This window comes from Lithobates pipiens, unplaced genomic scaffold (genome assembly GCF_037356315.1).
Source record: "Lithobates pipiens isolate NorthernLeopardFrog02 unplaced genomic scaffold, aLitPip1_a1.2 Scaffold_16, whole genome shotgun sequence".
NCBI classification, from domain to species: domain Eukaryota; kingdom Metazoa; phylum Chordata; class Amphibia; order Anura; family Ranidae; genus Lithobates; species Lithobates pipiens.
Genome location: NW_027507748.1, coordinates 224,666,132 through 224,686,461, shown reverse-complemented (window position 1 = coordinate 224,686,461; position 20,330 = coordinate 224,666,132). Strand labels below are relative to the sequence as shown.

The 20,330-nt window shown below is 41.1% G+C and overlaps 1 protein-coding gene across 3 annotated transcripts in view; it reads left to right on the top strand.

The window, feature by feature from the left end:
- Positions 1–8,173, top strand: part of TMEM222 (transmembrane protein 222) — a 34,134-nt gene extending 25,961 nt beyond the window's left edge. For all 3 annotated transcript variants that reach the window (XM_077481138.1, XM_077481137.1, XM_077481136.1), the window contains exons 6-7: positions 2,801–2,928; positions 3,808–8,173. In XM_077481138.1, the coding sequence (XP_077337264.1) occupies positions 2,801–2,928; positions 3,808–3,895 (216 nt within the window). In that variant the 3' untranslated portion in view covers positions 3,896–8,173. The remainder of the gene's footprint in view (positions 1–2,800; positions 2,929–3,807) is intronic.
- Positions 8,174–20,330: the final 12,157 nt, after the last annotated feature.

Sequence of the window (20,330 nt, the reverse complement as noted above, 5' to 3'; positions counted from 1 at the left end):
AGTTTCCACAGTAGGTGATTGATTATTTGGGGAGCCATGTCTTCTGCTGGTGTTGGTCCACTGTTTTAACAAGTCCAAAGTAAGCACAACCCTCTACCAGGAAATTCTAGAGCACTTCATGCTTCCCTCTGCTGACCAGCTTTATGGAGATGCTGATTTTTGTTTCCAGTAGGACTTGGCACCTGCCCACACTACCAAAAGTACCAATACCTGGTTGAGTGATCATGTTATCACTGTGCTTGATTTGCCAGCAAACTTTCCTGATTTATACCCCATAGAGAATCTGTGGGGTATTGTCAAGAGGCAGATGCGACACCAGACCCAACAATGAAGATGAGTTGAAGGCTGCTATCAAAGCAACCTGGGCTTCCATAACACCTCAGCAGTGCCACAGGCTGATCGCCACCATGCCATGCCCCATTGATGCAGTAATTCATGCAAAAGGAGCTCTGACCAAGTATTGAGTGCATACTATAGTGCACATAGACTATATACTTTTCAGTAAGCCAACGTTTCTGTATTAAAAATGTTTTTTATTTTTTTTGGTCTTGTGTAATATTCTAATTTAACTTTGATAGTGTTTTTTGGGTTTTCAATAGCTGTAAGCCGTGATAGTCAAAATTATAAGAAAGACCAGCTTGAAATGTATTTCTCTGCATAGAAACCAATCAGTTTTATTGTCAAAGCTTAATTAAACAAGCTGAAGTTAGAAGCTGATTGGTTACTGCATAGTTGCACCAGATTCTGAGTCCACCAGTTTAAATAAATCTCCCCTTATGTGTAATAAATCTATAATAATACAAGTTTCACTTTAAAAAAAATATTTTCACAATTTTTTTCGTTTGTATAATAAAAAAACGTTGCTGATCAAATACCACCAAAAGAAAGTTGAGTACTGATTGGACCTTGAAGAAGGGGACATACCCCGAAAGCTTGTCCTAGAAAATAGTATGTTAGTGCAAATAAAAGTATCGCGGTCAGTACGCAATTTTCTCTGTCACAATTGCACGAATACGGCTACAATCACATTAAGTATGTGGAAAAAAAAGATATAAATTTTGTTTGGGTACAGCGTTGCATGACTGCGCAATTACCAGTTAAAGTAGTGCATTGCTAAAACAAAAAATGGCCTGGTCATGTAGGGGTAAAACCTTCTGGAGCTGGGGTGCTTAATAGGCTGCTGCTTTTCCTTCACTGTCCAGTCACAGGCTAAGGGTGGGGAATGCATAACAAAAGTGGAGAAAAATCAGGTGCCTATTCTGACTCTGTTGGTTGGTAGAGTTGTGCAAATCTTAGGACTGGCCAGACAGAATTGCATAAACCCTTGGCAGGTTAAACTGCTTCCATAAATCTGTTTCAACTGCGTATTTAGCTGTTTTCCTGAAGTCTTTAATGACATATCTAAAACTAGCAGAAAAGGTGTTGATTTACTAAAATAATGACTGTTAACTTGGCAAAGTGAATACAAAGAAACAGATTTTTGGGGACTTTTTAAAGCACGACTACATCATTATTGAAAAATATAAATTTTAATACAATTTTGAAAAAAACATAGAAATATATAAATGAGATTTGATACAATAAAAATAGCACAACACGAATATAAACAGTTATAATGCGCATAACGTCTCAACATGTTTCTCCGTACATCATAAGGCTTCTTCAGGAGATCTAGTTTATCTCGCATAAATGAGTATTCACTAAAATACAAAAGAAAAACATCAAAACACATAAACACTAAACAATAAATTTACAGTTAGCCACTATATAGAACATCATGAGGATCACAACCCAACCCCTAGAGCTGACCTGTGCATCTGTGATCCCTGTTTATCCAACCATTGGTGGAATATTTGTACAGTTTTGATCGGATGCACAGGTCAGCTCTGGGGGTTGGGTTGTGATCCTCAAGATGTTCTATATAGTGGCTAACTGTAAATTTATTGTATAGTGTCTTTTATGTGTTTTGATGTTTTTTCTTTTGTATTTTAGTGAATACTCATTTATGCGAGATGAACTAGATCTCCTGAAGAAGCCTTATGATGTACGGCGAAACATGTTGAAACGTTATCCGCATTACAACTGTTTATATTCATGTTGTGCTATTTTTATTGTATAAAATCTCATTTATGTATTTCTATGTTTTTTCAAAATTGTATTAAAATTTATATTTTTATATAATGATGTAGTCGCGCTTTAAAAGTCCCCCAAAAAAATCCCTTTCTTTGTATTATATAGATAATGGGATGTGGCGCAAAACAGCTTTTCAGTATTTTAGCTCAAAATAAAAAAAATTCTCCTTAGCAAAGTGAATGTTTACTTTGCATAATACAGCTTTACTGAGTTTAGTAAATAAAATTAACCTGCATTGACAACAGTCGACCTATCTTGTGCTACCATACATTTTTTTTCAAATCCTTTCCCTTACCTGGTTGGATATGAACACAGACTCACTTTCCTCATTTTATTACGCATCTACTTGTGAGCATACATTTTTGAAGGGAACAGCTCTTTAGTTAAAAAAAAAAAAAAACTGCTTTTGAAACTGTTCCTTATCCCTCCTAATTGTCAATTAGTAATCCTGATGTCAGAAAGACTATCAACTGTAATAATTGTCAGGCTGCCATGCACTGTCAAATGTTTTTGAGTGAATTTTGATACCCGTTCTGCCTGATTTTATATCTAGGCAGCTTTTAAGGTTTAATATCCTCCATCAAAATCATTATATACAGTTTGGTATGTATACTCCTTGAACTCTGATTCACATTTTTGTATGTACATTTTTGTTTTTCTGTTCTAGCACAATTTATGCTGTGATAACTGTCATTCCCATGTGGCTATGGCTTTGAACCTTATGAAGTACAATAACACAAACTGGAATATGGTGAAACTCTGTATTCTGAGCTTGGTTTACAGTAAATATGTTAGGTGAGTTTCTTTTTACTGCTTAAGTCCTTGTATACTCAACTATGTTGTGTGTGTGTGTGTGTGTATGTGAATCAAGCTCAAAGATACAAACAGTAATCCTAACAGCACTTTTTCCCACCTTTTTAATGTGACCTATAGACTGTACAACTCAATTGAAAAACAAACTGAAATCTTTTAAGGACAGAGGGGGGGGGGGGAGTAAAAAAAATAAAATGTGGTTGCATACCCTCTTATAATTGGGGATGTAGTTCAGAATTAATCATTCAAACTCGTGTTAAATAGGAGTCATTACACACCTGCCATCATTTAAAGTGCCTCTGGTTAACCCCAAATTAAATTCAGCTGTTTTAGTAGGTCTTTCCTGACATTTTCTTAGTTGCATCCTACAGTAAAAGTCATGGTCCACAGAGAGATTCCAAAGCCCCCATGTTGGGGATCTTTATGCAGGCATAGAGAGGGTGGTATACAAGTTGTTGTGGGAGTTAGTTTGGGAGAGAGTGTCCAGCAAGTTTGTGCTGTGCTTGCCTTTGGATAGTTGGACATAGTTGGCTCTTTATGACAGACTTTGGCCTCAGTGCAATTTTGCGCTGCATTCTGACAGAAACCTATGTTAAGACAAAACACCAGGGCCATCCTAATGAATTCCAACTGCAGCCTTTTTACTTAAATTTCTTTTAAATGCTTTGATACTATGTAACTATGCCCACCCAACCTATTCAATCCAAGATACTAATACTTTGAACATATCTGTTCGACAGACTGAAACAAAGATGGAAACTGAACTCTGTTTTACTTCTGTATTCTTTTATACTATCTATAGGATAGATCTAACTGTATGTACTCTGTAATGTTCATTTTGAATACTTCATGTACTTTTAGTGTCGGTGGCTTCCTGAAGACCTGGGTCCCCTTCCTCTTGTTGATAGGGGCAGTTATTACAATTGTGCTCACTTTACATCTGCGGTGAAATTTGTCATGGACTCTATCATTATCGATCAGCTTGATTCTATCCGCTACTTGGATTCAAGGAGAAATTGAGCAGAGGACAGTATCTTCACGTTGCAGGAATTCTTTACTAATACTAACTTTCATAAAGGCTTGCATGTTCCCCTGTGTCAACAACTGGCTTTACAGGAAACGTTTTAGTAAACCTTTGTTCATTCTTTCTTTCATATCCGAAAGTACCACATCTAATCTCTTATGGGATCCAGACCCTCATATCATATAGCCAAACAAAAATGGTGTCAAGAATGCATTCATAAGCACAGTAAAACTGTAAATACAATATGGAATTTGATTCCATGCCATAGATTTTTTTTACTGGTATAGTCAATTGATTATGTAACTGTGGTGTTTGCATACATTATATATTAATAAAGTAAAATAATATGGTTCTACTCAGGATTCAGGCAATCTGTGTAGGGCTTATAATATTCATGGATGCTCACATTTGATTCATGATGGAACAGAGCATAAAATACCGAACCTGGTAAGCAGAAATGTAAACGTGCACTGTGTTTCATTCCTTTTGTGCATATTTAAGGATTTCAGTGAAGTGGGCTGTAAAAACCTACAATCAGATACAGTTTTTTGTACGTTTTTAGTGCCTCTAAGAAGACATCCTTAAAGGTCTACATGGTTTCCAAATGGAGTGGAAGTTTGATTATAATAGCCTTTTTGTGTGAGCCTGTATAATTGTTCACTCACTAACTGATTGTCTAAATGTTGTAATTATTATTATTATTATTATACAGGTTTTTTATAGCGCCAACAGTTTGCTCAGCGCTTTACAACATGAGGGCAAACATTACATTTACATTACAATTTGGTACAAGAGGAATCAGAGGGCCCTGCTCGTTAGAGCTTACAATCTAAAAAGGAAGGGGCAATTGATACAAAAGGTAATAGCTGTGGGTGTAATTGGTCAGTATATGGTTGTGCCCTTAAAGCGGGACTGTACTGCGGAAAAAAATATTAAAAGCCAGCAGCTACAAATAATACAGCTGCTGACTTTTAATAAATGGACACTCACCTGTCCCGGGGTCCCACGATGCCGGCAGCCGAGGCCGATCGATCTCTCGGCTGCTGCCGCCACCATTCTAGGTGAGGGAACCAGAAAGTGAAGCGAATCTGCTTCACTTCCCGTTTCCCTACTGCGCATGCGCGAGTCGCGCAGCGCAATAGGAATTGTCCGCGCTGTCTCTGGGACCCGTGTGTGTCCCAGCAGACAGCGCGGCAGGATAGGAAATGGCGTAGACTCCCACGGGAGTCTAAGCCCGGAAGTGGGTGTAAATACCTGTCTTTGACAGGTATCTGCACCCCCCTCCCCCCTGAAAGGTGCCAATTGTGACACCGGAGGGGGGGAGGGTTCCGATCAGCGGAAGTTCCACTTTAGGGTGGAACCCCGCTTTAAGATGTCTTAAAATGGTCCTAAAATTTTAGGTCTAATGCACTTTAATAGACAAAGCAATAGAGCGGAAAATCTTCCTTTGTGATCACGAGTGTCTCCAACCACTGTAGAAGCTTGTCATCACCTAAGTAGGTTTGAAATACCCAGTTAAAACAAGCGGTGCTGGAAATTGCTAATTACGAACCCATTTTTGGCTACCCTAAAGCACAATATTCATGCAGCACAACAAACTGAACACAGAAACATGAGTTTGAAAACCTTAACACCCGCCGCTAACATTGTTTAACGTAATCTAGTCTTTATGTATAATAAAGACATAAAAAAGACTAACGCTTCTATATAAGATTGCTCCCTATTTCAAAACCAGTAAAAGATCCTACAGGAGTTTCATCCCTATTATAACAACATTTATAATGCTTCTGTTTTTCGATCACTCCCATCTCCATACATATCTGACTCCTTATAAAACTCCCGACTTTACTATCTCACCATGCATAACTAATGGATGAACTGTTCATGGTGACCGAGATTTTTAAAGTTATCAAAAATGTTAAATGAACAAGTCTTATAGGTCTGATTGCTTCCCTATCAGATATTACAAACAATTATTAGTTCCTCACATGGCTTCATATTTTATTAGCGTGATAACCAAATTTAACAAAGAACCCACCGATGTTTCAAATTCTAGGCCCAGATCAATAATAAATTGTGGTCCTAATCTTCTTATTTAAGCTCTGGCCATTCGGCTCGATTCTTTTTTTAGAATGATATATTCACAAAGATCAATTGGGCTTCATTTGCCAACGACAAGTTCTTTGGACCTAATATCAGCTGTCTGCACTTGATAGGACACTCCTATCCATAGGGAAGCTATGCTATGCTTCTTTCTGTAGACTTTTATAAAACATTTGATAGCTTATCCCGGGATTACCTCTTTTACGTTGTTGAGCCTAGATTTAAAACCCCCTTTTATGAATATTTTATGGACACTGTATAAAACCTCCATGGCACAAATACTTGTTAGGGGATATAAATCCCTGCTTCTAACTATTCACAGAGGTACAAGAGAAGGGTGTCCACTATTGCAATAGAGCCTCTTGCCCTTCCCAGTCATTTCAACCCTGATATTAAGGGAGCCACAATGTGTCTCTCTAGCAAATTGCGACCTCTCATCAAATGTCCAGCACTTCGCTTGCGGTCTGGGACAGACAAAGGGCTAGGAAAAGCTTCCTTCACCTCATCCCCTTTTACTCTGCTAAACAATCTGCCCCCTAATGAAATGTTTTTCTATTGTCAAATCATTTCTAAAAATGAAATGTGCTGTTAGGCCCTTTACTTTATCACTATTTAAATTATCCTGCAGAACTACCACCCATTCAAAGGGCCATACTCCATACTCTATGAGCAGACTTCCTTATATGGCTCAATGGAAGGAGATTTGGAATCTACATTTGACCTAGATGAATGGCAAGATATAGCTAATAATTTGTCATGGGTTTCTTCGAATATAACCCTGGTGGAATCCAGTTATAAATTATTCATGCATTGGTACATGGTACCCACTGAAGTAACTATAAAATGTGCCCAAGCATCCTACACCTGCTTCAGGCATTGGAGCCAGCTGGAAACCATGTTTCACATTTGGTGGCAATGTCCTAAAGTCACTAAATTCGGGATCAAATTTTTCAACCTGATGCAATCTGTAACTGCAGTGAACTTCAGGAGAACACCACCAGAAATGGCTCTAGATAGCACTAGATATAGAGGTCCCAACTTAACACACAAATGTATATCTTATAATATTCTCCATATAATATATTATTCTTACAGCTAGATATTCAGTCAAATTTTGATAAAGTATTGTAACCAAGAATTCAATTTTTTATCAAGGAGGGCTAGTGGGTCTTATCTTGCCTCCTGACTCTTTAATCCTTTCTTCCCCCACACATATTGTACATATGGTGACCCTGCGATGCTCTGTTAGCGTAGGCACCAGCCAGAAGAAAGATGGTTGTTAAAAATGTTGGCTAGATAACTTTTATATACCGTAGCTTGGTTACATTCCACTATTCAAATATTATACCACCACATAACTTACAGAAAACTAGACAAACTTCTTGATTGGTTCTAAATATCTTTTATTTTTTTTATTGTAACATTGGTACCTCTTTTATTGTTTCCCTCCATGGGAAGTGCTGCTTAATAACTACAATAAAAAGATTGTAATAATAAATGGCCAGGATCAGTAACTTTTTGGCACAGGACTCCAACTAGCCCTGAAATTCAGAAGTGCAATAAACACTTACCCACAAGCCAGAACTTCATTCCAGTTAAAAAAAAATAATAATAATCTTGCTATTGTTGCAATGTTGTATTTCCATTTTTCTAGCTATGCCTTTAGGGCCCGTTTTTATACTTGCACTTGGTGTGACCATAGAAACATGTCACCTTTTATGCTATATTGCCAGCTGGATGGCGGTATAAACAAGCCATAATGCTTTGGCTCACAGGCACAGCAAATATGATACTCCTTGTCACATTTGGCGGGCAGTACTGCCATCAAAATGTAATGCACATGGTTGCAATGAAGTGGTGTAACATTTACAAGGTTAAAACAGGCACTGAAGAGGTGACGTATTTCGTCCTCAACGCCTGTGAAACGCATCTGAAAAGCAATCCACCACAGATCTCTTTTTAAGAGGGGTGGCAAAATCTATCACACATCTAAACTGAGCCTTACAAAAGCTTTGCATGTCGTTACAATGTTTTAAATTACTTGTATGTAATGTCATTTTGGTCTATAATATAAGCATTTCCCCTTCCCCATTGTATGAAGCCAGTCTAATGTCTCTGCTTTAACTTGTTTTGTTCATGTATCTTTTTTAAAAAATGCAGATGTCTCTGTTTTTTTATTTCATTGCATTTATCTGGGAAAATTCACAAGACACCACATCAGAGGTCAGTGGAGTGGATTGTTAAAGAGCTATTATACCTCAACAGCAGACTACACACTTCCCAGAAATGATCAGACACAATACAGTATGTTTTATAAAAGGTTGTTTCTTTAAATGTAACTATGGCCAAAATAGAAAATTACGTGATACAGTCTGTTATATAAGTTAGTTATAAGTTTCAGGACCCTCTCAAGCAAATTGTTAAATACAGATTAAAGTGCTGATCTTATTTGGTCTAGTGCAGCAGGGGTCTCCAAACTTTAAAAAAAGGGCCAGTTTACTAGTCTTTAGACGTATGGGTGGCCAGTGGGAGTAGAAAATGCAGCAGAAATGGTGCCCCATCATTGGTGTAAGTGGAAATATTAGTTCTGTATTTTATGGTATCAGCAGGAGGAAAAGTGGTGCATCTTTAGTGTTAGTGAGAGTAATAATGTTCTATAGGTTATATCAGTAGGAGAAATTATTCCCCAATATTGGTGTTAAGGAATGGTGCCTCATCTATGGTGTCAGTGGGAACAATAGTGCCCCAGGGGCTGGATAAATATACTAGAAACAAAATGGCCTAGTGCTAACAGCACACCCAATACCCCTAGGGATGTTTTAAATAAGATGGACCAGTCCTTAGATAAAATGTAACTAAATATTTTATTAATGGTACAACTTCAATACATGTATGTTCATGCCGACATGTTTCGGACCATCCGTCCTTTTTCCTAGGCATACAATACATCTCATATATACATAGTCTAGGGTATAAGTATAGTCACATTAGTATAAATATAACAAAAACAATAAGTGCATAGCTCTACAACAACCATAGTGGTAATATAAAAAAAAAATCTGATATACTCACAAGCCTGAACCTGTCGCCAATAGTAACCAGTAGGAGGTAACTATATTGAAGTAAAGGCCAGAAGAGGCTCACTATGGTAGTAGAAAGATGCTTTAAGTGCCTTTTAAAGAGCTAAAAATGCTGAGTACCCTGGATAGAGCATTAAACCAAAGCGTCCCAAGGGCTAGATAAAGGCAAGTGAAGGGCATTTGGCCCGCGTGACACAGTTTGGAGACCTCTGGTCTAGTGCAACAGATTCTAGCATTCTTCACACTCTAAGGTTGCATCTGCAACCTCTAAGTCTTGCCTGTGCATTTCTACAAATTGAGTATTGTAAGTTGCTGAGCCTCACATTTTCTCCTGACACCCACTTCCTCCACTTTTCTCAGTCTTGTGGCTATGGCATGAAAGTTTTCCTTGTGGCTGGTGATTGCTGCTTTCAATGCATTTTTAATATGTTACTGTCTGTAGAATGGTCATAAAAGGCTGACAGATACTAGCAGGTTGGATTTTCCCAGGATGAGGTCTGGAGTGTTGTGCTTGATTCCTCAAGATCTATTTGTCTGCCATGTTTTGTGCATTGAGGTCTGAAATGCCTCCGGATACTCTTTAAGATATATTTGCCAAACTGCGTGCGTGGGTCTCCTAGGGGTTTGCACGAGGACATGCTGCAACTAATTTTCACAATTTGCTATGCTGGAGTCTTGTTGTGAGAGCTTGTTTCTTTATCGTACATCATGGGACACAAGCCATTACTATGTGTGTTATATAGGCCACCTTTAGGTGATGGACACTGGCACACCCTAAGACAGGAAGTTCACTCCCTATATAACCCCTCCCATTACTGGAAGTACCTCAGTTTTTTTCGCCAGGGTGTTAGGTGTTGGTCACAAGTAAAGATATGCTATGCTGAACTTCACTGGAGTAATCCTTTGCTGGGGCAAGCTATGTAGCCGGATCCATTCAAAGTGTCTTTTCAGGCCGACTTGAATGGTACCTGGGCCTCGTGGCGGAAGAAACGAGGATTAGCCCATAACGCCTTTTTTTTTTTTTTTTTTTTTTGAGGGGTGGACCCCGGGATCCAGTACTTTTTTTAGTTTTTTTTTCAGCCATAAAGCTTCCTGGCGGAGTGCTATACGGGTCCAAGGAAGTGGAGCCCCCGATAAAGAGCCCCGGTCCTTGAAGGTTTTTTAATGGAGCCTGCCGTGAGGGGTGAAGATTGGATCTCTTTGGTTTCCCACAGAATCCTGCGGCGGGATAAGGTAACTGGAGATTCCTAAGGAATTTTACATTTTCTTATGGATTTTCTCCTTGTAGTAAATGTTGCCATGCTTAAAGTCGCCACCAGGGGCTGTAAAGAGCATGTACCTTGTTCATGCTTCCTAGATTTTGCACTGTGTCAGCAGAAGCTACGAACTTCATCCAGCTCTCCCCTCTCCCGGGATAGGCAGGGGGAGCACAGAACAATCGGCGGTATGCCACTCCACTCCCTCTTCCACCGCCTCAGCATGGCATTTCACCATCTGCTCTCCTCCACTACACACCCCACCCCCACCCGCCGATTCCATCGGATCTGAGGCCCACTCGTGTGGGAAAATATATATATTTTTTTTAAAGGGGCACGTGGCAGGAAGACAGAGGGGGCGTGGCTTTGCTCGGCGTTGGGGTGCCTCAACGTTCACAGCGCAGGACTGCTAACATACAACTCCATTTGCAGGCTGATGGAGGGACACAAGAGCAGATGGGGGCAGGTAAGTGGTGACACAGACATTCCCAAGGCACGTTTACTAAGCATCAGGCTGAGCATTAAATAGCAGCAATTGCTGGACTATTTTCGCAGCAGTGGGTGCAGTTTTTTCTGGGAGTACCTCTGCGTTTGTGCATCAGACTATGGTCAGAAGGGGAGGTGGAAACACCCCAAAGAAGGGCCCAAAAGTGTGTCCCTCAAGCTCTGAGGACCCTAGTCTCACCTCTACAATGCCATCCTCCCCTGAGAAATGTGGGGTGGCTGGTCAGGGTGAACCATCGGTGTTGCCAAGTGTTGCAACTGTTTCCAACATTGCAGCCCATGTCTATATTACTGAGGAGGTTTTTTCCTCAGCTTTGGTGGGGCTGGAAGAAAGGTTAGCAGCTTCAATCGCATCTTCGCAGGGTACAAGAAAAAGCAACAGGTCCCCTTCTACTACACAGAACCTTCAAACAGAGGAACTAGGTGTAGAGGAAGATGAATTCCCCTAAGGGGACTGTGAAGAGGCCGATGACTCCTCTTCTGAGGGGTCATTTGTGGAAGGACCTCCTTCAGCTTCACAATCTGAAATCTGTAATCTCTTACTGAAATGGTCCGCTCCACATTTATGCTACCCTTCACTGAGTCGGTTGCTAAGCCCACTTCTTGTTTGGGTTCACTAAAGCCACCTCAAGCCGTGAATGCCTTTCCTGTCCATTCATTGCTGAAACAGCTTATGTCTTCTGAGTGGGATCACCCAGATAAGTAGGGGTGCACCGAATGGGTTTTTTGGTGCCGATACCGAAAATGAAAAATACACTAGGCCGAAAACCGAAACGGCACCGATACCGAAACATATTTAAAAAAAATTTTTTTTATACAGGAGATGGTCAGAGACTGGGGACACGGTACAGGAGATGGTCAGAGACTGGGGGCATGGTACATGAGATGGTCAGAGACTGGGGACACGGTACAGGAGATTGTCAGACAGGGGACACGGTACAGGAGATGGTCAGAGACAGGGGACACGGTACAGGAGATGGTGAGACAGAGGACGTGGTACAGAAGATGGTGAGACAGAGGACGTGGTACAGAAGATGGTGAGACAGAGGACGTGGTACAGAAGATGGTGAGACAGAGGACTTGGTACAGAAGATGGTGAGACAGAGGACGTGGTGCAGGAGATGATCAGAGACTGGGGACGTGGTACAGGAGATGGTCAGAGACTGGGGACGTGGTACAGGAGATGGTCAGAAACTGCACACATGATACAAGAGATACAATGCAGCCTCACCAGTGCCCGTCAGATGCAGCCAGCCAGTGTCCCCCCCCCATTGCAGCCAGAGTGTCCCCCCCATTGCAGCCAGAGTGTCCCCCCCATTGCAGCCAGAGTGTCCCCCCCCATTGCAGCCAGTGTCTCCCATTTCATCTAACCTGTGAAGAGAGGAGAGGAGAGCCGCCTCCACCACCTGTTTAATCACAGCGTCGGGAACATCACAGCTTTCAGTTCAATAGCTGTGTGTTCCCGGGCCATGCACCATCATGTACAGCCCCTCCCCCTTGTCCGGGCATTTTGATAGACCGATCACCCGTCCAATCCTGCGGGTGATCTGTCTATCAAAGTGCCCGGACAAGGGGGAGGGGCTGTACGTGACGGCGCGCGGCCGGGAACACACAGCTATTGCACTGAAAGCTGTGATGTTCCCGGCGCTGTCATCAAACAGGTGGTGGAGGCGGCTCTCCTGCGCTATACACCCCCCATAATGGGCAGCACCAGGGGTGGGGGACGGAGCCCCGCCCCCCTACCCAGGCCATGCCCCATTTTCAGCTCCATTATCGGCCATTTTTCTCTTTCGGCAAATTGCCGAAAAGGGTATTTTCGGCCGATATGTTTCGGCGGCCGAAATTTCAGTGCATCCCTACAGATAAGCGTTTTTTTTCCCGCCTAAAAAAATTCTCAGCACTTTATCCCATGGAGGAAAAGGTCACAAAAAAGTGGGAGATACCAGCAATTGACGCTGCTATATACTCTGTGAATAAAAGTTTGACTTGTCCGGTTGACAACACTCAAATGGAGTTCCTGTTAAACTCATTCTCTTTGGCAGGTTCTGTGACTCAACCTGCAGTGGCTGCAATTGGTGTATGTCAATCTTTGAAAGACCAGTTGAGACAGGTGCTCAAGGTTCTCTCTGATCAGCAGGCCCAGGATTTAGCTGAGTTGCCAGGAGCTTTGTTTTGCAATTGACACAAAGAGAGAGTCTATTCTTCAGGCCTTACGCTTGGTCTGGTGCATATGTGTAGAATCCTATGGTTGAAAAATTGGTCAGCCAAAGCGCCATGCAAAAAAACTCCTGGCTGGTTTTCCTTTCTGGGGGGAATGGCTGTTTGGGGATGATTTTGATTTTGAATTTTCAAGTGGAAAAAGTGCACTTTTGCCGGTTAAGAAAAGGAGTAAACGTCTTTCATTTAAACAAGCTCCTTCTCCAGTACCAGGGGCATCAGCCTCCAGGCAGTCACGACGGCCTCCGCCATCAGGTTCAAGAGGTAAACCTCAGGATTAACCCCAGGGACAAAAGTCCTGGGGAAGGAAACCTACAAAACAAAATACTAAAGCCTCTTTATGAAGGGACGCCCCCGCTCGTTTGAGGGGGGGTAGGAGACGTCTGCAGTTCTCAAGGATCTGGCAGGAGGAGTTTTGAGACAGATGGGTGATCTCTACAATAGCTCTAGATTACAAACTAGAGTTCCGAGAGTTCCCATCTCCTCGTTTATCAAACGTTCCCAAAGATCCAGAGAAAAAGAAGTGTCTTTCAAGCATTAGACCGGCTTTTGTCTCAGAGTGATCATGGAGGTTCCCATGGAAGAGCAGGGGTAGGGGTTTTATTCAAACCTCTTCACGGTGCCAAAACCAAATGGAGATGTCAGACCCATCCTAGATCTCAAGGATCTGAACCGATTGCTAAATATCCGCTTGTTTCTCATTGGAATCAGATCAGTAGTCTCCGTCCTGCAAGAAGGAGAACTTCTGGCATCAATCGACATCATGGATGCATAACTCCATGTGCCTATTTTCCCCACTTATCAGAAATATCTACGTTTTCAAGGTAGAAAAGCTCCATTTTCAGTTTGTGGCTCTGCCTTTTGGTCTAGCTACTGCACCACAGGTATTTACAAAGGTCCTGGCCATATTAAGGGCTCAAGGTATAACGATTATAGCTTACCAAACGACCTGTTCTTGATAGACCAGTGGGTAGCCCGCTTAAAAGTATGGTCACCACAGTCGACTACCTGGAATGCCTAGGTTGGATTCTCAACCTAGAGAAATCTTCCTTTAGGATCAAATGCTAATGGGAAGGTGGAGCTACAGAAGATGGCGCCACACACCAGCTGAACGCCGTGGCCAGAGGCGCACCTCCCCCGGAGGCGAGCTGAAAGCATGTGGTAGCTACTGACATTGCCTATGCTACTGAAGCAACGATCTCCTGGAGCCCAAGTATCCTGCCGTCAGGCCAGCGGACGGAGGTCCGATCCGGGAGCTCCAGGTCTGGGACATGGTTCACTGATTACGGAAGCGACTGCTTGCTGAAACCTCCCCCAAGAGAGAGAGGACGCCGGTGCGGCCGATGGTGAGAGGGTTTCGAGGGGGTAAGGGATAGAGAGAGCGGCTATAGTCATACGGCTGCATAAGTTGTGGAACTGAGACTACTATCCCCGCTTATCCCGATGACCACTATGAGAAGTCTGTTACAGTAAATCACTCCATCTGAAAATACCGTTGGTTTGTAATAGCTGTTAAAACCAGCCTAAGCCTAAGCTTATATTTCCAGCCCTCCTAAGTATCAAATCGGATGAAAGATTTGCTGTTTGGCTTGTGTATTGAGGCTAAGGCAAAGGGAGAGATGAACTGGATCGGACTGTAGAAGTAAGAGTGGACTGCTCCAAATAAAACGTCTCTCTTTCTTAGCAGACTGAATGATATTTTAGATGATATTTTAGACAATACGATAGAGTTCTGGGGGAACATGAAATATGGATTCTATATGAATGTATGAATTATAAATGAGACAAAATTTTTATAGATTGAGACAAATTTTGAATAGCTGCTATCAAATCAATTATAAACAGCGAGAGTGGGGTCCAGGAGGAATTATTGGACTGTTTTCTTTCTCCTTTTTTCTCTTTTTCTGATTGGATATCGATTGGACATTAAGACATATGTACTGGAATCCCCTCCTCTTTTTGATACAGCTGAAGTTAAAAATTGTTGGACACTGTGTCTCTCTCTGTAGTGATTAAGAGACTAGGATTAGGGTAGACATTTGCATACCCGATACAACAGCCCGCTTGTTTCCTCCTCCCCACGCTGTCACCTGCCCCCCCCCCCCTTTTTTTATTTTTTCTTTTTTCTTTAGGGGTAAATAAAAGGGATACATGGCTTGGATATGTTTTGGTAGATAAAAAAAATAGTAAATAAAGTAAGAAATAATACCCCTTGTAAGTGCCCCCCCTCTCCAATCTCCCTGCTGTTGAGTGTATCCCACCCCCTCCCCCTATATTTTTTTTTCTCCCCTTTTTTATTTTTTTATTTTTTGCAATATTTTGCAATCTTAGCATTTTGTGCACTTTTTTGTACCCTTGCACTCTGCACTTTTTTGTATTTGTACCCCCCTTTTTTTAGCATTTTTGCACTTTCGCAATTTTTGTACCTTTAGCACTTTTTGCATTTTGTGCATTTTTTTGCACTTCCTGCATCATTTGCACTTATCTTAAAAAATTTTTTTTTTTTTTTTTTTTTTTTTTTCAAGAGTTGGGACACACAATATATATAACGTATAGTTTTGGAAAATTGTATAATATTAAGATTGTACTGTAATTGAAAACGGATTTGCACATAGGTATACTGGGGGGAGTGGAGAGGGAAGGGGAAAAGAAGAAGGGAATAAATAAGGAAAAAGTGCCTGCTTCTCAGAAGGAATCATAATCTGGGGGAGACTAGGTTGGTTAATAGAGTTAAATAATATCAACGCTTATTAACGTAAATTTCAAAAACTAAACTGAAGGGGAAGGGGTAAGAAAGGATAATGGTAAGGAGGGGAGCCAAAGCTGGGCAAATAAAAAGTGGGAAAGGGAATTCTATAAAAACTTATATGGCCCAGGGCAGAGTAGACCAGAGGGAGGAAAAGGAAGTGGAAAGGGGAGAAGGAACACCACCTGCCCGGGAAGGACAGACAAGCAAAAAACCTAATATAGAAGAAGGTGTAACTCCACAGAAAAGCTCGAAAGAACGATATCAACAAAAAGAGTCAGGAAAGATGTGGGAACCAGAAAAAGAAGGAATTAACCCCCAATCACTCCCCACTAAACAGGACATGGCAGAAATGATGTCACATCTGGAAGGGATGATTAAGGGCGAATTAAAGGCAACTCGGGCAGATATTCAAAATGTATTAAAAAGGGTAGAAGAATCGGAAATACAATTAGAAGAACATAAAAAAAGCTATTTCTGAATTACAGAAAAGGGCGGATATGGATTGGATAGAAATTAGAAATATCAGATATAAACTGGAGGACCAGGAAAACAGGAATAGGCGAAATAATTTAAGAATTCGTGGCCTACCAGAATCCGTGAAAAGCACTGAGTTAGAGACTGTGCTTCGAGAAGTCTTTGATAAAATAATGAAGTAACATCTCATATAGCTTTTGATAGAATACATAGAATTCAAACAAAAGAGAAGCCGAGACGGAGAGAGATTGTGAGATTTACCCAATATGAAACAAAACAACAAATCCAGCAAGATGCAAGAAGCTCTGAAACCATTAAATACGAGGGAGCTACGTTGCTTATCTTTTCTGACCTCTCACAAGAGACACTGAGCCGTAGAAGGGCATTGAAACCCCTAATAAATCAACTACAAGAGAAGAAGATCACTTATAGATGGGGCTTCCCTGCATGTCTGATAGCTAAAAACCAAGGAATATCAGCTACCTTAAGATTCCCAGAGGACTTGAAAGAATTTTGCAATAAATTGAATATGCCATGTGTTAACTTAGAAAATTGGGAGAAAAAACCCCTAGACTGGACGAAATTGAGAGACCAGCCTTGGAATAGAGTGTAGGGTTTTTTTTTTTTTTTTTTGATTAAATGGGAGGAGAGGGGGGTGGAAGTGGTAAAATTGGGGCAAATAATAATAAATAACAGGTTGTTGGGCAGGAATAAGGGAGGAAAAGTAAAAAGAATAACGTTTTTGGGCAAGGATGAATTTGAGTAGGCTCGCTAAGTGGGGAGGTATGTGCCGGGGCTGAGCGGTGCCCGCATGCTCCCCCGAGACCACCTCCGAAAGGGGGTGAGGCTCGGGGGCCCATGCGGGCACTTATACTCCCTCAAGGAAGGTCCAACCAGGGCTGGGGTCTGGTAAATAGGCGCTAGCCTGGAGGACGGTAACATTGATATTCAATGTGTAAAGGGTGGGGGGGCGGGAAGGGAGGGAGCAGAATATCGATGGGGAAGAATACGTTTTTTCACATTGATTAATGTAGGGTGTACTAACTGGATCGATCTAGGTAAAAAATATATGTTATTTTTTGTTTTTGATTTCACGATGGAATGTCTATGGCTAGTTATAACCGATCTCCATGAAAAATGGCCCCTTTGAAGATTGTTACATATAATGTTAGAGGGCTAAATAGTCCCAATAAGAGATATCAGATTTTGCAGGAATTGAAAAAATGGTCATCAAATATTGCTTTCCTACAGGAAACTAATTTTAAATGGTCACATAATAGTGGTTTGAAGTCTAAAAACTATCCAACTTGGTTTCATGGATACTCCTCTAGTAAGAGGGCAAGAGGAATTGCTATTGGGTTTGATAGAAATACCCCTTTTATTTTAAAGGCTATGGAATCGGACTCTGAAGGGAGGTATCTATTTATCAAAGGTTCTATTTTTAATAAAATGTATACGTTGGTTAATATTTACTGCCCTAACTATCACCCTTGTCCCTTCTTTGGGAAAGTATTGAATAAACTAGAATGTTTTAAAGAGGGAGGGGTGATTATGGCAGGGGACCTTAACTTTGTATTTGACCCTACCCTGAATGCCCAACCCCCATCCCTACGCTCAGAAGGTAAATACCTTAAGATAATTAAACAAAAATTACATCGGCAGCAACTAGTGGAGGTTTGGAGAATTGCGCATCCGGGGGAAAGGATTTTACCTACTATTCCCAGGTGCATCACTCTTACTCAAGAATTGATTATATCTTCTTAGATCATCAGCTCCTGGAGGGGCTAAGGGAAGTAGAAGTGAAATCAATAACCCTCTCAGATCACGCCCCCGTTATGGCTGTTGTGGATTTGGAGGACATACCGGTCAGGAAAAGAGTATGGAGGTTAGATGAATCCCTTTTACATGATCATAAAATATTTGAAGCTCTGGAAAGGGGGATGAATCTATTTTTTAAAGAAAATAATGTAGAGAATATTACATCAACTGTTTTGTGGGAGACCCATAAGGTGTATATGAGAGGGAGATTGATAGCAGAAGCAGCCAAGAGAAGGAAAATAAGGTCAGCACGAAAGTTACTGATCCTACAGGAAATCCAGGAGTTGGAACAGTTACATAAAGGGTTAAATGACCATAAAATAATGGCCGAACTTATGGGAAAACGGGAAGCACTGAGAGATCTACTGGAGCAGGAAACCAGGCAGGTCTTTTTAAAGTCAGCTAAAAAGCAATATGAATTTGGTAATAAACCGGGGAGAATCTTGGCAGGGGTAATTAAACCTAGAAGAAATTTTAATTATATTGCAAAAATTAAAGATAAGAAGGGACTAATGAAATACTCAACAAGAGATATTAGTAACATCTTCTCAGAATACTATCAGCTATTATATAAGGTAAATGATAACCAGGACCCCAAGGACAAACAAAATAGAAGGGAAAAAATTGAACAATATCTCTGGAAGGTAGAACTACCGAGGATAGCAGAGGAGGATGCTGGCATACTCGATAGGGATATCTCTATGGAGGAAATAGAGAGCGCAATTAAGGATAGTAAGAATGGGAAGAGTCCAGGGCCCGATGGGTACACATCAATATACTATAAAAAGTTTATGGGACCTCTGACACCTTATTTCCATCAGTATATGAATTCAACTGGGGAAGGAAGGGAGATACGTAAGGAAGCTTTGGGGGCCTTTATAACTATACTAGCAAAGGAAGGGAAAGACCCAACATTATGCTCCAGCTTCAGACCTATCTCTCTGATTAATGAGGACGTAAAAATTTATGCAAGGATCCTAGCTGAGAGATTGAAACAGCATATGCCAGATTGCATAGAAGGAGATCAAGCAAGTTTTGTACCTGGGAGGGAGGCGAGGGATAATATATTGAGGACAACCCTCTTAATGCAGGAAGTTAGGAAGAGGAAGCAGTCTTCCCTTTTCCTATCAGTAGATGCGGAAAAGGCCTTTGATATGTTAGAATGGGAATATATGCTGCAGACACTACATAAACTTGGTTTAGGCCCAAGAATGTTAAGGTGGATAGAGGCTTTATACTCTAACCCCACAGCTCAGATTTAGGTGAATGGGACTCTATCAAATACCTTTGGGCTTTATAACAGTACACGTCAGGGATGCCCATTGTCTCCCTTACTTTTTGTGTTCTCTCTGGAACCTCTTTTGGCATCTATAAGAGCGAATCATGAAATTGAGGGAATAAAGGTTTCAGGGAATGAGCATAAGATATCTGCATTCGCAGATGATATTATGCTTTATATAACGAATCCTAAACAGTCCCTCCCTAGGATCCTGCAGGAGTTGGAGGAATATGGGAGTGTCTCGAATTTTAAGATTAATAGGGAGAAAACAGATACTAAATGTCTATACTTCCCCAAAGGAGAGAAGGGAACTTAGAGCTCTATTCCCCTTTGTGTGGAAAGAGAGGGGCCTGAAGTATTTGGGAGTATACTTATCAACATCAGTTGCAGACTTATATCAAGATAACTATCTCCCTCTTTTAAATAGAATTAAACAAGACCTTAAAGGATACCCCGCACATAGACTGTCATGGTTTGGTAGGATAAGTGTAATTAAAATGATGACCCTATCAAAGGCATTATATATTTTTCAGAGTCTCCCGATAAAGGTCCCAGGGGCCTACTTTAAAATGATTAAATCCCTGATCCAGAAATTCATATGGAATAAAAGAGGAAGTCGCGTTCCCTATAAGATAATGAATAGACCTAAGGATAAGGGAGGGGTATCCCTTCCAGATTTTCAAAAATACCATTCCGCAGCGGTAATGAGGAGAATTCTGGATTGGGTTTACAATGCCCCATATAAAAAATGGGTACTACTGGAAGATAATACGAGTAAAGTTGCCCTGAGTCAGACCATCTGGATTCCAATGAAGTTTAGGGGTCTCCCTAGAGGAATATCCCTGATTACAATGGAAACATTAAGAACATGGGATGGGGT